General features: G+C 39.9%; 1 protein-coding gene across 1 annotated transcript in view; it reads left to right on the forward strand.

The window, feature by feature from the left end:
- Positions 1-17,258, forward strand: part of LOC121900514 (carboxyl-terminal PDZ ligand of neuronal nitric oxide synthase protein-like) — a 187,301-nt gene that overhangs the window by 85,658 nt on the left and 84,385 nt on the right. The window contains exon 5 of the mRNA XM_042416928.1: positions 10,647-10,755. Coding sequence (XP_042272862.1) covers positions 10,647-10,755 — 109 coding nt within the window. The remainder of the gene's footprint in view (positions 1-10,646; positions 10,756-17,258) is intronic.

The following is a 17,258-nucleotide window of genomic DNA, read 5'->3' on the forward strand; positions in this document are numbered from 1 at the left end:
CAGAGCAGCAGTGAGGAGCTTGAAATAGGAAAATAGCATTTGGAGTGTTGAATATAAAGGCTGTTAATATATCACTTAAAATTGATATAAAAAGTTAATTATAACCACTTTCTGCTCATGTATCAACACAGTTAGTGCATACAACACACTAATTTGACATATTTCGGTGCTCCTGTTCTTATATTTTTTTTTAAAACAAAGATCAGGCCCTCCCCCAGTTGTTCCCGCTGGCATCCTCGGTGCAACGCATGATAGATAATAACATTGATTTAAAAGAGAGTGGGAGAGAGAGAAGTGGAAAGCACCATCGAACGGAGAGGGAGGGATGTTTGGGTGGAGGAGGTGTGGAGAAAAGGAGATGGAGGAGTGTTTGAGCCGAAGTGTGATTAGTTTTGGCGTAAGGTGTGGTGAAGAAGGGAGGATAAGGAGACAAAGTTAATGAGAAAACCTCCAAGTGCAGCTTTATAACTACACTATGAGTTTTTAGCTTTCAGATGTTGAATTCTAATAAAAGCTGACAAATACTTTCTGAACAGAGTCTGGCAGTATTTCTCACTTTTGAAGACATTTGTTGTGTCTCATCCTTGATTGACTGAAGTGAGTTGTCATCTAAATATAGAGGAAGGAGTCTCTGTCTGTCTGTCTGTATGTATGTATGTCTCTATGCTCTTCGCTTTTCTCAACAACCGATCTACTTCACACTTGGCAGGTGTATTGCTGAGGACCCGAGGAAGTGCAGTGTCAAGTGAGAGCTCTTGGTACTCATTATAACTGTAGTACTGGTACGGTACTGGTTCAGCAGCCCAGGAAACTCTGACCGATTTCATATGTTGTAAATCATCTCACGTGATGCTACTCAGCCAATGAAATCTCTGAGACGAGATGAGAGACTGTCAGTTGGAGAAATAAGCGAATCACAGAAAAGAAAACAGCTTTTAATCAAGAATGTTCATGTTCATTCCTCCCACAGGCAGTTAAAAACCAGTATGTCTCATATCTTCAGAGACTGTAGTGATTGTGAAGCACAGCTATAAGCCCGATATGATAGATCCACTTTATTTTTAAACGCAGCTCTTATTTTACTTGGAATGAGAAAAGAACATTTATTTACTATTAGAGTACTCTATATATTCATATCATCCGTGTATAATAGAATGTTAGTTACAGTATTGATTTTTTTGTTGAAGCAGCAACACCGGAGGTCGAGCAGTCGGCTCGTTAACAGACACGTGTTGAACAGGCGCTGCAGTAGTTAGTAGTAGCAAAAGGCTGACGGATGTCTCAGGTGTACGAGAGAGTGGCTGCTCGTCTCGGTAATTAATTATAAACGTTAGATAAATTCCAATTTGTACACTCAAACACCAATTAGATGTAGGATCTAGAGATGGGAATTGAAGAGATTTTATTGATACCAATGCCATGTCTGATTCTTTATTGACTCCTGATCAAGCTTTCTGCTGTTTATACGTGATCTTAGTCAGACTGTATGAAGTATAAAAAGTGAGAATTGGGACATTCAAGCATCAGTGTCAACAGATCTTTATGTCTTTTCATTTCTCTCTCTGTCTCTGATCTCGTGTGTGAGCTTTCTGTCTCTCATTCTTAACTTGGTTCTTTTTTCTTTCTTGTTCTCTGGACACTCAGAAAAGAAATAAAAACAGTTTGCTGGTTCATCTGTTGCTGTGTCAATGAAAGCTGTCATCACTCACACAAACATAAACACATCTGATCCAATCATTCTCCTTGCAAGATGCCATCACTGCATAAAGTCATATTCTTGTTTCCATGTTGCAGATTATATTTATGTGTGTAAATGTACGAGCTGTGTTTTTCTCTCCCTCTGTGTTTTTGTTTTCCCTCGATGGTCATGTTTATGGTTTTGTTAAAATAGTGCAATAAATGGCTTCGGCCTCTACAGAGACGACCGGAGTAAACAACATTTTTAACAAGTGAATAGTAAAAAAAAAACAAGTAAAAAAATAAGCACAGAGTGAAAAACAGTAGGAATATGGTTGAAGCTAAACAAACAAAGCCGTGGAACGACAGTCCCCTAAGAATTTTAACTTAACAGCAGGGTGTCGAACATTTGTTTTGAATTACGATGAATCTAAAACTGTCCACCGTCGTGAACACCAGGACAGACGGCCACATGGGTAGCCTTCGAAGCTGTAGTCTATGTAGCGTGAGCTGTTTTCTGATGCCAGTAGAGATATTAGAGAGCAAAAAACAAAAACAAAACATGCAGCGAGTTCAAAAAAGGCTCAGTTATCTTCAGTTGCAAACATCCACCAAAATAATTTCTACTGCAAACCTTCAGCTCACCGTAATCACAGCTCTTTACAGTGAATGAATCGACGTTCATGGAATAATCACTTATTCGCTCATGAAACAAGGCGGACTTCCCGCCATCGCTGGTATCATAAAGTCAATGAAAGACTGTAAACACAGTTACTGTGGGAAATGTAATTAAAGCACAATACAGCTCAATCACGTATGATTGTGTCGTGAGATCAACAGGTGAAATGTGATGCTGAACTATAAATCAAAACCCAGCAGGTAGTTTAAGTTTTAAGGGTTTGCTACCGGTAATATTGCTTTGAGCCAACATGAGAAATAACTATGAAGTAAGAGCTTTAAGTTCTAATATATTTTTGTTGCTCATATTTTATTCTCTCAGTTTTAAAACCATTAAGGCTCATTTTGTAACTGCCACATGCTTGTTCTGCAACAGTTTTGTCTCAGCATCCTGCAGCTTCAGTGAGAGTTTTATTCAGTTTGTCTCAGCTGAACTCACTTTATTGCCGAGGTGTGAGAGATATTGACTTAGTGGCCTCATTTCTCTCATACAAGACCCCAAAAATACGTTCATATACATGCACAAACCGGGGCCGCTTGTCTTTTTCAGTAAATCATGCATCATAGAATAAAAATGAGACAGAATTACTGAGTTCTCACCTTGACTTTAACAAGTGCAGAAGGAAATTATCTGTCTGGCTGAATGACTGTTTTGTTGTGTTACTTTCAGAGTTGCAGAGTTCATGCTGTAAAACTTCAGGGGTTTTCTTTATGCGGTCGTGTGGAGTTTGAGCTTACACGACAGCTTTTCTGATAATGAAGCTCTTTATCTTTCTCACCCTGCGTTTTATAGTCATATTTAATCAGCGTAATGCCTGGTCAGTGTGCTGTGTGATTAAGTCTGGTTTATCAGGGCGTTGTCAAATCTACGATGTTCTGGTAAAGATTTTAGGTGGCGGATATCGGAAATACATGCCTAGGTTTTAAAAAATAAAATAAAAAAAACATCTGAAAAATGAACAGGTCTTGTTATTATGAAGCAGAGCAGCGTTCCTCCTACTCAACTGTTAAGTGTTTGTTACTCTATCTAAATAAAATAATATAATTGACATGTCAAAAGGCTGTTCATAACTTACTTTAGTGTTTTTGTGTTTAAAAGGATACCACAGCTGAATTCAAAGTCATCTGTTGCAGTTATAAGCCAAGAGAGAAGAAGAGAAGCCAAGAATTAACTGTCAGAAGCTCAATAATCATTCATACACTGACTGTAAAAACCATCCAAACAATGAAAAACTGTGAAATTAAAAGACAGTAGACTTTAGAACTACTCCACGAAATTGAAACCATAAAACAAATATATGCATAAGCTGCTAAAATAAACATAATAGACACTACATTTAAATGACTCTCAGTAACTTTCTGTTATTTAATCTAACAGATGTGAAGACCAGCTGAAACCTACAAAGACTGAACAAACCACATAAAACGATTGATTTTCTCCACTTTTTAGTCTTGGCAGCTAGAAAGGATTACATACTTAACCACACAATAAATACAGAGACATGGGTGATAGGTAGACCGTGTGACCGCAACATTCTTGTATGTTAGTGAGCGAGAACAGACACTGACATCTGTTAGAAATATATTTATATATCAAGTTCTAACTCGGTCCGATCATTTGTTATATCCAAAATATATTGATAATCAGCTTAATGTCGTTGAGTTCATCCTCAACATTACATCCATACATAGGAATTCAATAAAAACTCAGAAATATAGAAGAGTCTTCAGGTTGTAAAACATAAGGATAGAGTAGTGCACATTCATAAATTAGAAATTCATGTATTAAAACTATTTTGGCTCCTATTAAGAAGTTGAGACAATTGTGACCTTTATGCAGTTCCATGCAGAAATAAATAAATAAATAAAGCACCACTACTTGTGGAATCCTGACTCATCTCAGCTCTGTATTTAAGGGTTTAAACACTTCTCACAAATTAGCCTAATGGTCAAGATGTAATTAGCGGTCAGGCGCTCTGTGTTTTATAGGCTGTAACTTTCACATTGTGCAGCAGCTCATTGACACCCAAATTCAGCCATTTTTTTTTTTTTTTTTTTTTTACTAATGGTGCTAATTAGCTTTATTAGGTCAGTCTAATTAAAGATCAGATTTTTAACACCCGGTAAATCAGACTGGGAATCCGTCTCTCCTCACTGCCTGTATTGTTCAATCCAGCATGATGCTGTCATTAAATATGACGTCTCCATAAACCTAATCTACATAGAAATGATTTATTCGTGGTGTAGAATATAATTCACTTCAACAAAATATGTGGTACGTGGTGCGTTTGGAGGCTTTTCTGCTTGGTTTTGTGTTGGTATATAAGGGACAGTATACATCAGAGATTAAAAGCACACAGTCAGCAGTCTACTCCACCAGCCAACTGCACATTCTCATGGATCTACACCACGATCCACCCGATCAATGTTTGTGAGGTGCAGCATCCCATGTGTGTGTGTGTGTGTGTGTGTGTGTGTGTGTCAGATTACTGAAGCTGTTACCGGAGCTTTTATAGATGTCCAATAACGGGATGTTAAATGCTGAAAGATGATATTAATGCAGACATGTTTGGCTTTCATTCCTGAACATGACGCTCATACTAAAATCTCTTGCTAAAATAGGCACACACACACACATACACACACACACATACATATCTAGAGCCTGAGCTGGCACAGGTGCGTCATATTGATCTTCACTAACTGTGTGATTGTTGATGCTGTGTATGTGTGTGTGTGTGTGTGTGTGTGTGTGTGTGTGTGTGGTGCATTGCCTCTTACCCTTTGATTTATAGCGGCTGTGTTTCAAAGGCAGCGATTTATCAAAGGGAAAAAAAATGACCATGGCTCTCAGAAACAAGCCCACTTCATTACTCAAAAATCACATCACAGCCCCTGCGTGATAGACTCAGCCTGTTAACAAGAAGGGCTTATTAACAAGGTTAGCTGTGAGAGTGTGTGAGGCCTTCGAGAGCCGCAGCATCATAGCGCCTGTCCAAAGTTAATAAATGCTTTTTATTTGTGTGCATGTAACTCAAAGAACCTGACAGTTTCCCTGGTTTTGTTTCGCCGACGGAGACGAGACCGCGGCAGGTTAAATGCGTTAAACGTGAGGGAACGGGAGTGTTTTCATCAAACTCTTTAACGCACCGCTGAACTTTAAACTCAACACACGAGTCGTGAATCATCTCCGTCGCTCCGCCGTCTCACGAGCTTTTTCAGCTCCTTATTCATGCACAATCTCTGTCTTTTTCCCTCTCTCTCTCTCTCTCTCTCTCTCTCCATCTAACTATTCACTCACAATCCGTCACACACTCGCTTCCTGCCTCTCCGTCTCCGTTCCCCGCGTTTATTTGGAGTTCCCGTCTCTCCATTTCTCACACACACACATACACACACTCTTCTCTTTGTCTCATCCGTTAAACTCTGCCGTCTCTTCTAGATCATCTCCCGTCATTAACGGTAAAGTGAATCTGATCGCCACACGCCAGTCTCGATGTCTCAATCGTTCTGATGACTTCTTTTAGAGTTTAATAATCTGATGGAAGGATATTTAAATGCTTTCAGCACCACTTATGGTCACCTCTCAGTAAAATCTCAAAAATGACCTTGACTCTAAAATGGATTTTGCAAGATAAAATGATAAAAAATCCAGTTAGATCTATGTAGCAGTGAAACAAAGGACTTCTGTCTGTAATAACAGGAGTCTGACTGTGATGCTTGAGGCAAATATAAAGATGTATAGTAGCTGATATTTTATTTAAACTCAAACACCTAAAAAATATGTGTTGCAAGTTCAACGAGAACGTTTAAAGGTCAACTTGCTAACTTTCTCTGCTTCTTTCAACTGCATCAGGCAGTGTTCATCAGTATGTTATGACAGCTGAGCAGGATCCATCTGCTGAGGATGACTAACATGCCCCTGAAAGTGCAACAAAAAGTTAGGAAGTGGACGTTTTTGGCAATGATCCCTCAAATTTAGTCTCTAAAGAGTAGTGATAGAGTAGTAAGGATACTGTACTACTGTTACTGTCAATAAATTCTACAAAAAGACCAAAAAAAGGACTCAAACAGCTGGCCACTGTAGTGCATTTGTTTATTTCAGCTGTGGATTTATACACATTTGGCACTCTGGTGAGTCTTTCCAGCAGCACTGAGGTGTGTGTGGGATTTAAATGACCTACTGTTCCTGTCTAGATATAGTGGCAATGTGCCTCATATATGTTTTTAATATTTTTTTTTGGACAACAATGGAGCCCTATGGCAGAGAGGAACAAATGTGCTTTCAGGCAGTGAGTGGTTGCCGTCGCTGCTGCCTGGCAACGTCGATGTTCTGCATTTGCTTCTGCTCCCGGCTACCTCTGATCCTACCAGCCTGAGACTGCTGCTATCCACCTACTATAATCTCATCATGCTGCTAAACAGAGCGGGTTGTGGTATCAAATAGAGGAAATAGGCAGCAATACATAGTAAGTTTTGCTAACTAGTATCATAAATGTTGTTGCTGCTCCTCTCATCTGTCTGCTGGTGAAGAGATGCATCATTCAGGACACTCAGGTTTGACAGATTTGAGACTTGACCTGCATCTCTTCTACTGAAGCTTCTCTCTGTATGACTGTTGAAAGTTGCTGCAACATGATGAGTCTGATGTAAAATCATTCACACTCACTGAAGAGATGTAAAGCTAGATTTTGATTTAATTAAATGTCATGTTTAGATTTGTCTGAGGTTTAACCTTGTCTGAGGTTATTTAGATCATCTAAAATTAAAATTGATTAATATTGATCACCGCGGTTACAGTGGATGGGTAAATATCGGTAAATATAATCTCTTAAACTGCTTTTGGCTCATGTTTGACTCCTTCCTTAAAAATCCATCTTTTCCCTTTGACTGTGCTGTTTATTTACAGTGTCTACTGTATATAAGGATCAGTGTATCTGCTATGTCGATGCTTACAGCTTAATTTCTGCCAGCAGATACAACATTCACATCTCAGGCTTTGAGTGATTCAAAAATGAAAAGCATTATAAAGTAAACTGTGCTCTGAAGAAAGCAAAGCATATTTCTACAGTCACTCACCGCTTGGTTGCATTGTTACTGTGTAGTTTCAGTGACAGAGAGCAGAAAAATGACATTCATTCATGTGAAAATATTCTAACTAATGTATTGTAATTAAACAGGAATTGCAACCCACTTGAAATACAATACAAATCTTTTTCTTTTTCCCGTTGGCAGCGTTTGATTTATTTTGCCGTTAACCATCTTCGGCGTCTTTCATGTCGAGCTCGGCTCTCTTTACTCTAAGATCTGATATATCTGACGCATCTTCACCTGGATGTTTGGCAGCTATTTCTGTTAGAGTCACTTGATAGAGATGTATTGGAGCCGTCGTCTCTGCACTGTTTGGGGATTTGTCAGCTAAGCCAGTCAACTAAGCTCAATTTTATTCACTCTCGGCTAAGCTCCTCACTCGTCTGGCGACATGTAACGTTTCTTTTTATCATTGCCTTCAATTTAGGAATAAGATTCTGTTGCCTGTAAGCAACAGTTTAACAGAGCACTGGTCCTTTTCCCATGCTTTAGATTTTGAAGGAAGAAATCTGTTGGGACATTGATTCATATCATAGCGACGGGGCGTTTGGGTGAACAGAAGGCAAAAACAAAGTTGAAACAGCTAAAGAGCAGGCGGATGGGAGCGGTCAGTTAGATGACACGGCTTGATAATAGAAACCCTGCTAGCTCTCTGTTTGTTGACATGGATATGAACAGAAGTGTTTCCACTAACTTCATTAAGCCACGCCTGAATGTTTTAATGCCTCTGCAATCCGCTGGGATGGATATTTTCCAGTTCATCACAGCAGGAGCTCTTTTTTGCTGCTGTAAGCTAATTGTGATGCTAACTCAAACTCCTGCATGTGCTTCACAATGAATGCATTTTGACATATTGACAGGTTAGCTAACTTTACCAAAACAAGACTCAGTACAGTTTTTATTTTGCATGATTAAATGTGGATTTTTCTTGAGTTTTCAAACATGTCGAGTGCATTTCTTTCCTCATAAAATATTAGCAGAGCCATTTTTAAAAATACCTTCAATTGTGCATTGTTTACATTTATATTTTCTTGCCTGCAGTCTTCTTCTTCACTGCCTTTGTTGGTGCATTGCTACATTTCTTGGTTCATGAAACAGCAGGTATATGAGTTGTGTGTTGTGTGTGTGCATGAGAGAGAGAGAGAGAGAGAGAGAGAGAGAGAGAGTATGAGTCACTGCAGATAGCTGCGTCTGGTATTTTGACAGTCTGCTAAGCAGGGTTGACAAAGACACCATCCATACCACAGGACCTCAGTTGAACTGGCTACCAGAGAAAAGGCCAAAACAAATACCACAGAAATGTCACAGAGTGTATAGATGCGACCCCGGATTTCAAGCGCACCAACATACACACACACACACACACACACACACACAAATCCGCACATAAACGAAAACACACTCATATGGACAGAGACAGTAGGAACATTTGCATAATCTTCACCTAATTTCTCGCTTTTGTCTGGATGTCCGTTGTCTCATTGTGATAAATTACTCCAAATATCCTTCCGAGCTCCCTAATATGGCACTAATTGCCCAATTAGGAAACTGTTTTGCTCAGAGTTTCTGGTCCTTCTTTCAGCCAGTTTTCAAGTTCACCGTGTTAAGTAAAACCAACAACCGATGTCATCTACTCATTAACCTTCAAAATCCAGCCGTAGATTGCAGCACTTTCTTTTTGAGCAATTTTGAAAAAAAAAGCACAAAGGTGGCCGGTCGTCATGGTAATGAGGTGACTTATTTTGCTCTAATGAAGGCTTTCAGGTTACTGCCAAAACATGTAGGCTTAGCTTAGCTTAGACGAGGCTATTTTAATCAATGTCAGACTGATTAAAGTTCATTACAGACAGACCAAAGACTGCTTTTGTCTGTCCAGTTTGCTAGAGATGTAAAAATTGTGTTTATTATTGATCTATGTATTGATAGTTTTATGATCAATCAATTAATTGTTGACAAAATGTCAGAATAGTAACAACCAACCAGAGCATAAGGTGTCCAACCGACACTCTGAAAACCCAAAGATATGAATTTTAAAATGATATAAAAGGGTGAAAAGCAGTAAATCCTCACATCAGATCACATGAACAAAAGTTCAATGAACATAATACAGGTGGCATTTAAATTTCTTACAAAACATAACTGATGCAAGTTAGTTTTAGTTGATGTGGAGATTATTTGTAGCTGAGACTTTGCTAAAGTTCTGATATTCAAACAGTTCATGTCAGTCTTTGTGGAATACAGTACTGTCTGTCTGCTCTGAACATCTGTCTGTCTGTTCTGAACATCTGTCTGTCTGCTCTGAACATCTGTCTGTCTGCTCTGAACATCTGTCTATCTGCTCTGTGCATCCGTCTGTCTGCTCTTAGCGTCTGTCTGTCTGCTCTGAGCATCCGTCTCTCTGCTCTGAGCATCCGTCTGTCTGCTCTGAGCATCTGTCAGAACTTTTTCAGCTTCTTGGTCTCAGAGTTGTCGTCATAGCATCGTCTGCAGTGCTCCAGCGGTGTCTTTTTTGTCATTGTAAACTAGATTTAACATAGAGCTGAACTCATACAGTGCTCTCTCCCTCCTGCAGGTTATTGTTTCTGATCTCTTTTGCTCTCTCCTTTGCTCCCAAACTTATTTCTTCCTGTTTACCTGCTCTGCAGGATATTGTATATCTCTTCACTGTTGGTTGCACACAATCCCTCCATACCAGGAGTATTCTCTTTTTGTCTCAAACTTAGTTCCCCCCTGCATCCTCTTTCACACCGGATCTTTTTTTTGTTGTAATAGTATTACCTCCTCTGTGTCCTCAGACTGAAATTTATCTATCACTGTTGTCACTTGAAGTTTTTTTCCTACTTGGAATTAAAGTTTACTTTGCTTTAAATGTGTGTCACTGAGCTTCCTGTCCCAAAGAAATGGAAAAATTTAAGAGGAAGTGTCTTCTTGCCAGTTTATTTTATTTAAATAATATTTTTCCCTCCTAATCCAATCACAACTTTCCTTCTTTTTTACAGCTTGAGACCTAAAATTTGGTCTCTTGCCTTCGGATTAAAACAAACATTAAATAGTGTTCATTTCTGTCACATTGAAACCCCAGAGAAACGGGCTCAGTGCCTATTTTGCGTCTTAGGATACATTTAGAAACACTGCCAGGCTCTAATTCGGTTTTGCTTCATTTTTATAACATTTTTGACCTATTTTATTCTCTCTTTCAGGATATTCTATGTGTCTCATGACTCCCAGGATCTGAAAATCTTCAGCTACATCGCCAGAGACGGACAGAGCAACGTCTTCCGTTGCAATGTCTTCAAGTCCAAAAAGAAGGTGAGAGAGAGAGTGCCGTCCTGTTTTAAAGCTGTGCATGAAAGCGATGAAATACGTCAGAAATGTTGCACAAATGCAGAACCTGAATCAAACCCAGGGGCTGTAGCTCATACTGAGTTATCAAGTTAGAGACTTGGCCTGAACTCGTGTTGTTTTTGGATGTAGGCGCTAAGGCCAAACTCCCGAAACTTTGTCTGAAACAGGAAACTCCTGCTGGATTTCCCATAAAGTGTTAATGTATTTGATTGTTACAAATTAGTGCTTGAAACAATACAGTTTGTACATTCTGACGTTTGGGCTGAACTTGGAACAGTCACGCCAGTTTATAGCCAGTGTCGATCAGGACAGGTGCAACCCAACATACAGTAAATAAGTGTGGAGACAAAAAATCTGATATATAATGTAATATTCCAGCACATATATGGATTTTGAGCTGCCACTGTGTGGCTTCATCAGACATGAGCTCTTTGTTGACATGACGACGGTCACGATACATAAGGAAACACATTTCTTGTTATTAGTGACATAGTTTGTATTTTCGCACGAGTTGCAAAAGCCAACTCATCAAACTTTGTTTCTGTATGATGGCAAGAGTGGGAAAAAAAGCCTGCCACTACAATATGTGGGTCATTTCCAATGATTTCACAGTCTGTTAGTCTCATAGTGTTAAAAGTAAATCCTCCTCTTCTCTTAAATCATATCATTATCTGACTCCCATCCTGACAACCTCCAATAAAGACACACAGCTGTCCAGCAGCAGTAAGGTGGTATTCGGACCAAATCGGGCGTTAAGGTGCACTTCTGCAGGGCCGTGCGGAGGTGTGCGAGGGTGTGGGTGGGTTTATTCGTAAACGCTGTGAAACAATCAGAAAATAACGTTTTATTTCTCTCATTCACCTGCTTTCTTGCTCTCTCTCTCTGTCACTCTATCACGCCGGTTCTTTCAGCTCGTTTGCGCTCTCTCTTTCTCTCTTTTCTCTCATTTTTTTCAGGAAGCCGTCAGTAAAGCTTAACTTTACTTTTAACATGATCAAACGAAGAGAAATGTCCTCCCCTAACGTCTGTGTCCTCCCTCATGGCAGGGTTGTACAGCTCTGATCAGTTTGATCAGTGATGTCCGGTTTCATTTCTCCAAAAATTGATTCTAGTACAACTTTCTCACTGCAGGACACAGCTGCGACCCAGCGGCCTCCACCCCCCGCAGCCTCAATGCACCACTCCCATTCAAATGAATGGCAGAAATGGCGTTTTAGCTGCAACGCCTGATTTAGTGTGAACTGAGCCTAACTCCTCCTGGCACTGTCGGCTTGTTATTGTGGAGGTTTGAGGAACAAGTTCGAAGCCCATTCGGGGAGGAAGTGTTGCTGCAGAGCAGAGCGGACGCAGAGTCACAGCAGAGTCTAGCTGTGTGACATAGTTCATTAGAAAATGTGCTCCCAGTTTTCCACTTTAGCTGCCAATTCGCAGGACTTGCTGGTTGACTCCAGGGGTCAGCTGGGTGAAGCACACACTGCCTTATTATCTCTTACAGACAGACCGACTTTGACACATGAGCGCACACACAACCTGACACACACATTCTGTTTGGAAGACAAAATGGAAAGTGACGCATACCAAAATTCTCCGGGGCAGCTATGGCCCCGAGGCCATTAAGCTGGAAAACACTGTGTGTGTGTGTGTGTGTGTGTGTGTGGGTGTGTGTGTGTGTGTGTGTGCGCTTTACAGCAGGCAGAGCTGGCATGGTATTGATTTTTTTCCTTACAAGTGTTGTGGTAACCGGTAATAATTGCTTCACTCTTGAAAGTGGTCAAAAGTTATTTTCTACGGCAGTTAGCATTTATAAGAAAGTCTGTTTGTCTTTCTCAGCTCCTTATCATCTGTCACAGCAGTATTTGTCAGCTTGACATATTCCGTCTCTGCAGTAGAGACATCAGAAGACACTTTGGACTCGTTTTCACTCGTCATGAATTTATTTCCCCCATGGCAGAAAAACACGTTACACGAGAAACACTTCTAGTTCTGACTGACTCTAACACACTGACTATAAACAGACTTTAAGACACTTGCTAGCCTAGCAACATAAAGGCTAAGAATACCCGTAATGCAACACTCCATGTAGGAGTCGGATTTACACCGCTACTTTATCCATTCAAGAAGAAGAATATCAGATGTTGTGAACACGTAATTGTCTAAACCCCAAATAAAAGACGGTCCTACTTTTTCAGATGTATTTCCACAAAAAAAAGAAAGTCTTATATTCGGCCCAATATGGTTAACTTTTTGAATAGTCTATTCTTTATAGCCTCTATTGTCTAAATGTCTATCTTTATTCCAGTGTTGTCATTAGCGGCCGAGTTTGCAGCAGGAATATTGGCGTTTGGCGGGAACGTCATTCTTTATGACAAGCCTGAGAGAAAAACTAGAGTCCCATCACTTGAGCTGCTCACTCAGCGGTGAAAAAGTGATCAGTAACCACAGCAGCTCTGTGGGCAAGATTGTGTTTTTTTTAATGACGATATTATTATGTTTTACAGTTACAACTCATTTATTACTGTCTAGGTCTTGATAATGTGTCTGAACATTTACAAGTTTCTTATAGTTGTTAAAAATGCAGTTCAGTACAGTAGCAAACCAAGCTTTAAAGTAACTGCTATGGTTACCAACAACAATTTTATAAGCACATGGATTTGACAGTAAAGTTTATAAGACAGTATGTTTTTAAGAGATTATTTCTAGGTGGGAATGTTTTTTTTTGGTGTGAGTGTCAGAGGGAAGAGCTCACTGAAAAATATGACTATGAAAACTTGATATTATTGCTGGTGGCTTCTTCTTAATGGAGAACAGTAAACTCTGATTTTTCAAACAAGTTAATTTATTTATTTAAATTTGCATTAATTGTTTGGTTTGTTGCTACGAGTGACCCCTTACACATTACTCGTGGGCATTTGGTGCCCTGGGTGCCCTGGTGGCCTACTAGTTGGGACACAAGCCATGTAGTCATGGTGCCAGAATCCCAGAAATCCCAAAAAATAACCAAAAAAAAGATACATTGACATGATGAAATAACAATATTCAGTTCATAACCAACTGTCATACCACAACAAACCACCGTCAGCAGATAAATACAATTACTATGCTCATGCTCTTACATTTTCAGGCAAGTATGTAACCAATAAACAAATGAACTAAGATCATAAGTCCAGAGCCAGATGGGCACAACATATGATGATGGGTGGAGCCTTCTGCAGTAATTGTAAATCTCATATTACCTAAAATATAGAGTCTGCTGTTTGTATATAAAGGATGAGCCATAAATTCATAGTTTAGTTCACTAAAGCAGTTTGTGCATACACCAGTAGGAAGAAATAGAAAAAAAAGTATCATCATTTAAACGGCTCTAAAATTCATACATCAGACTACAGACTAAGACTAAGTGAGACAAGAGGAAGTTAAAAAAAAACCCAGTAAAAAGGCTTCATGATGAAAGAGGGCAAAGTTACAGAACACTGAGCAAGACAAAAAGAGGATGAAACACTCTCGGTATAATGAAAAATGAACGAGGATACACATATCAAACATGTAATAAAAATGTCATCCAAAGCAGCGTGTGGTTCTGTGTGAGTGTGTTTTGACGTGCGGAAGGTTGTGAGTGTGAGATTAAATAGAAGATTAAGCAGATTTTATTTCCCTCTTAACTACCAGTAGAGAAAGAATCGCTCGGCTTTAAATCACACCGGCATAAAAAGGCTTTAACAGCCTATCAGTTCTAACACAGAGACAGGCTGTGTGTCTCTCTCTCTCTTTCTTATTCTGACTTCTGCTCTCTCATCCCTCTCCTTTCTTCCTCCCATCGACACTTTAAGGAAGGCTAATGAATGACCTGGCCTCAATTATGTAAAATTGAAGTGAGAGTGATAGAGCAGGGACCAGGGAGTCTTCATCAGAATACATGATGCTGCCTCATCGGAGAGTTCACAGGGTGTGTGTGTGTGTGTGTGTGTGCACATGTTTGTGTTGTGAGTATCCCTGTAAAATTATTGTATTTATTTTAGTATTTAGTTTTTTCATGTGACATTTTATCTGCTTGTTACAGTCAGTGAAGGATGAGGGCAGAATAGTGACTAATGTCAGATCTAGAGCCCTACTAGTGGATTCTTTAGGCTGACATTTGAAAATTTACCAGCTGATATTTGTTTGTTTTTTTATATATAAACACATAGAATAAACAAACATTTCTGGCAAGGAACTCTTGGTTATTGTAACAAGTGTTATAACATAGATATCTACTGATATGAAATGTTTATTGAGCAATAAACTGTACTTTAATGAATCCACTCAAGTTAAGATGATAGCAGAAAACTGAAAACTCAATACAACTACTTTAGTTAATAAGTTACTGTATGTATAAAGTAACTTTATTACACTATCAGTTGATCCTTGTCCCATTCTATAGTGATAATTAGTTATTTTTTATTATTCTGAGAAAATCCAGTAATTCTGTCCCCCCAAAAATCTGTCAAACAACAACAACATTCCTTGATGCACCATGCCCCAGAGCCATGAGGCAACATAAAAATACTATTTCTACTATTACTACTATAAGCTGGTAGTTTAAAGTGTTGATCAGTGTTTGCAGCAAGTTTACACCCTTCCTTCCACTCATTCACATCCCCTAATCTATCTCTCTATTGCCTCTTCTGCCTCTGCTGAAGCCTTGCTAAGCTAGGCTAGCAGTTCAAAGGGCTTTGAACCGCTGCTATGTTGGCCGTCACTAAAGGTTTCTGGGGTTGTTCCTGGGGTCATGCAAGTGAAATATGAGCCGCTACCAGCGGGTAAAAAGTCAAAAGGAAAGTAATATTATGTAACTGAAGTTTTTATGAATTCTGGATGATCATCAGATGGCGTTAAAACAGTGGAAAACGGCTGAAACCAAGCTCCCGAGATTAGTGCTGGGATGTGAGGAGTACTGGCCGCACTGTGTGGTATAGTGTCATGTGACGCACACTGGCCCAAAAAAAATAAAGAGTGGTTCCAAAACTGTGAATACGTTTTATATAATCAGAATTTGATCCATAAAGTCCATCCGGGGGGAGCTCGGAGTAGAGCCACTGCTCCTTCGCGTCTAAAGGAGCCAGCTGAGGTGGTTTGGACACCTGGGATCTCATTTATAAAACAGTGCACAGTAAAAGTGTATGTGTGCACAAAAGCTGAAAATGATGTGCGCCAAAAAATGTATTTTTCCCTTTATAAATCACAGTAGACCTGGGAATGTGCACATGTGGATCAGCCATCATCTCCAGCTCTTTACATGCCCACATTCAACCATAAATAGTCAGTGCAACAGTATTCATGAATATTGATGCACATGTGTTTCTTTCGCTGCACCAGTCAGTCCCTCAGCCTTTAGACGCCCAACCGATCAGTGTGGAGAGTTGGCGTATGTGTCCTTTAGCTCATCACTTGTGCTCAGCAGCTGCAGAGGAAGGACCAAAACAGCCGTGAATGAACTTTTACTGTTTTATTTCCCTGTTTTTGGACTTTCCTGAAGTTATGTGTGTAACCCGAAACAACCATATACAACATCAATAAACATTCCTGCGGATCATAAAGTCAGACATCTCTGGTTAAATTCTTACCGCACTATGAGGTGACTGGAGAAGGCAGAGTGTGTGTGGCGGCCACTGCGGAGTCTCCAGCATGCTCTGTGCGCCTGACAGCAAAGTTTACTGCAGCTATTTTACACCCATAAACTATATAGAAACTACAATCATACCTGGTGATATGTGTTAGAAGTGTTAGAAGATATTATTAAGAATCTATCAGCGCTCTGTTCTGTGAAGTTATTTGATGTCATCTCGGAGTTCATCAGTTCGTTAACGCGGTTGAGGTGAAAACGAATCAGTTTATTCACGCTTAATATCGTGGAAAGGTAAACTAGACTTTCCTGAATCCTGCCACCTGCTACATCCTGACATCATCCTGACATCATTCATTTGAGCAGCTGCTACGCTGCTCCTCAGCTGACCCTCTCCTCCACACTCCGTATGAAACAGCGCTGATGAAATATTGAGCAGATTTTGACTTGAGATTTGAGTTGGCTTATATCTTCAAAGTAAAAGGTGCTTTTGTGCATATGCAGTGCTTATAAATGAGACCCCTGGTTAGGATGCCTCCCTATGGAGATGTTCTAGGCACATCCAACTAGCAGGAGACCCCGGGGCAGACCCAGCACACGCTGGAGGGACTACATATCTGGCCTGGGAACACCTTCGGATCCCCCAGGAGTAGCTGGAGGGCGTTGCCGGGGTGAAGGATGTCTGGATTTCCTGACTCAGTCTGATGCTACTGAAACCAGGTCCCGGATAACTGCAGAAAAAGGATGGATGGATGCAAGTCCGATAAAACTCGAAAACTGCTGGGTCAAGAAAAGTTTAGGACCTAAAATCGGGATACCAGCCAGAAAAAGTTGAAAAACACTTGAGTTTGTGTGTGAAACTAAGCCA

This window comes from Thunnus maccoyii, chromosome 7, assembly GCF_910596095.1.
Source record: "Thunnus maccoyii chromosome 7, fThuMac1.1, whole genome shotgun sequence".
In the NCBI taxonomy this organism is placed as follows: domain Eukaryota; kingdom Metazoa; phylum Chordata; class Actinopteri; order Scombriformes; family Scombridae; genus Thunnus; species Thunnus maccoyii.